This window comes from Lucilia cuprina, chromosome 6, assembly GCF_022045245.1.
Source record: "Lucilia cuprina isolate Lc7/37 chromosome 6, ASM2204524v1, whole genome shotgun sequence".
NCBI classification, from domain to species: domain Eukaryota; kingdom Metazoa; phylum Arthropoda; class Insecta; order Diptera; family Calliphoridae; genus Lucilia; species Lucilia cuprina.
Window position 1 is genome coordinate 43,334,945 of NC_060954.1, and position 2,265 is coordinate 43,337,209.

Sequence of the window (2,265 nt, forward strand, 5' to 3'; positions counted from 1 at the left end):
TCTATCTATCTATCTATCTATCTATCTATCTATCTATCTATCTATCTATCTATCTATCTATCTATCTATCTATCTATCTATCTATCTATCTATCTATCTATCTCCATTTATAAAGTTGGATAGATGTAAGTTTTTCATATTTGTTTTTTTTAGTTCAATGATTTAATACTCTCTTTTATTCGGTTTTTTGTTGTTGCTTGAATTCAGCTGCTGTAAGTTTTGCATATTTTATTGTTTTTTTATTTAGTGCAATGATTTAAAATTCTGTTCTATTCCGTTTTGCAGTTGCTTGTTTTCAGCATGATTCAACTTACCCTGGGTCTCGTATCCACAACGTACATGTAGTCGGTATTTGGATTTGTTTTGCGTATAGCTTCAAGCATCTGTTCATCCTCTAAGCAACGTGCACTGAAACCTGACAATGGCTGACTACAACGACAAATGGAAGCCTGTGGAGAAACGGAAATGAAAATGGAAAACTTATTATATTTTACAACAAATAAAAAGAATTAAAACAAAAAGGCATAAAAAGCACAATAGTATTTAAATATTTTATAAGATTTATGTTTAGACAAAACGGAATTTCTTTGAAATAAATTTATGCATAACAAACGAATTAGGTTTTTAATTAAGTACACACATAAGAGACAAGCGTAATGCCTATTAAATGGTATTAAATAAATATCAACCACGTGAAGCACTTACCTTATTGGAATGTAAATACGTTAATGCTGGCAATCTGCCTTTGGAACGAAAACGTGAACTACCAATTAACATGGCTGTGTTAGCCTCCTGTGGTACATAGATTTGTCTGGGATACGTGTCACACAATTCATAATTCGTATTTAAATTGCACAATGTCCAGGTATCGTTCGGTACACGCATACGTTTAAATTCATTTTCCAATTTGAAATATTCCCAGCCCGCATTTTTTGGAAAATCATCTTTGGCGGGTTGATAATTAAAACAATACAACTTATTAATAGAAACTGTAATAAGAAATTATTAGTTAGACAAAATAGTGTTAAATATAGCTGAAATAGCAATATTTACCAGGTTGATAGAGCTTCAATAGTGAAGTGTAAACATCATGACATTCTGAGTCTTTAGGTATGACAAAAGTAACGGAAAGAAAGGTTTTACAACGTATCAATAATGGTGATCCTGTGGTGGTTAATGGTAACTTTTCAATATTTGCAATATGCATGTGTGGTATCTGAAAATTAAAAAAAAAAAAAAAAAATAAAAATTGAAATATTTTATTTGTTTATCATCTCAAATTAACATAATTTTTATAATAAATCTACACTTTAGCATAGTCTCTAGTCAGAACTAAAGATTATTTATAGCCAATTATATTGATTTTTCTATATAGTTTAGACTATAAACTATTCTATACTATTCTATATTCTAGTCTATAGTCTGGACTATAGAATAGTCTATTGTCTGGACTATATAGTCTGGACTATAGAATAGTATATAGTCTAGACTATATAATAGTCTATAGTCTGTACTATAGAAAAATCTATAGTCTGTACTATAGAATAGTCTATACTCTGTACTATAGAATAGTCTATACTCTGGACTATAGAATAGTATATAGTCTGGACTATAGAATAGTCTATAGTCTGGACTATAGAATAGTATATAGTTTGGACTATAGAATAGTCTATAGTCTGGACTATAGAACAGTCTATAGTCTGGACTATAGAATTGTCATTAGGCTAGACTATAGAATAGTCTATAGTCTGGACTACGGAATCGTCTACAGTGTGGACTATAGAATCGTCTACTATAGAATATTTTATAATCTGGACTATAAAATAGTCTATAATCTGGATTATAAAATAGTCTATAGTCTGGACTATAGAATGGTCTATAGTCAGGACTATAGCATAGTCTATAGTCTGGACTATAGAACAGTCTATAGTCTGGACTATAGAACAGTCTATAGTCTGGACTATAGAACAGTCTATAGTCTGGACTAAAGAATTGTCATTAGGTTAGACTATGGAAAGCTATATTTTCTGGACTATAGAATCGTCAACAGTCTGGACTATAGAATAGTCTATAATCTGGACTATAGAATAGTCTATAGTCTGGACTATAGAATAGTCTATAGTCAGGACTATAGCATATAGTCTGGACTATAGAATTGTCTATAGTCTGGACTATAGAATAGTCTATAATCTGGACTATAGAATAGTCTATAGTCTGGACTATAGAATAGTCTATAGTCTGGACTATAGAATAGTCTATAGTCTG

The 2,265-nt window shown here is 30.6% G+C and overlaps 1 protein-coding gene across 1 annotated transcript; it reads right to left on the reverse strand.

Annotated features, from left to right (window-relative positions):
• Nucleotides 1–278: 278 nt before the first annotated feature.
• On the reverse strand, nt 279–1,211 carry LOC124420816 (myotubularin-related protein 8-like). Its single transcript, XM_046955026.1, has 3 exons — nt 1,054–1,211; nt 706–989; nt 279–449 (listed from the first exon to the last, which is right to left on the reverse strand). The coding sequence occupies exons 1-3, from the start codon at nt 1,205–1,207 to the stop codon at nt 306–308; spliced, it is 582 nt and encodes a 193-aa protein (XP_046810982.1). The 5' UTR covers nt 1,208–1,211; the 3' UTR covers nt 279–305.
• Between the last annotated feature and the right edge of the window lie 1,054 nt (nt 1,212–2,265).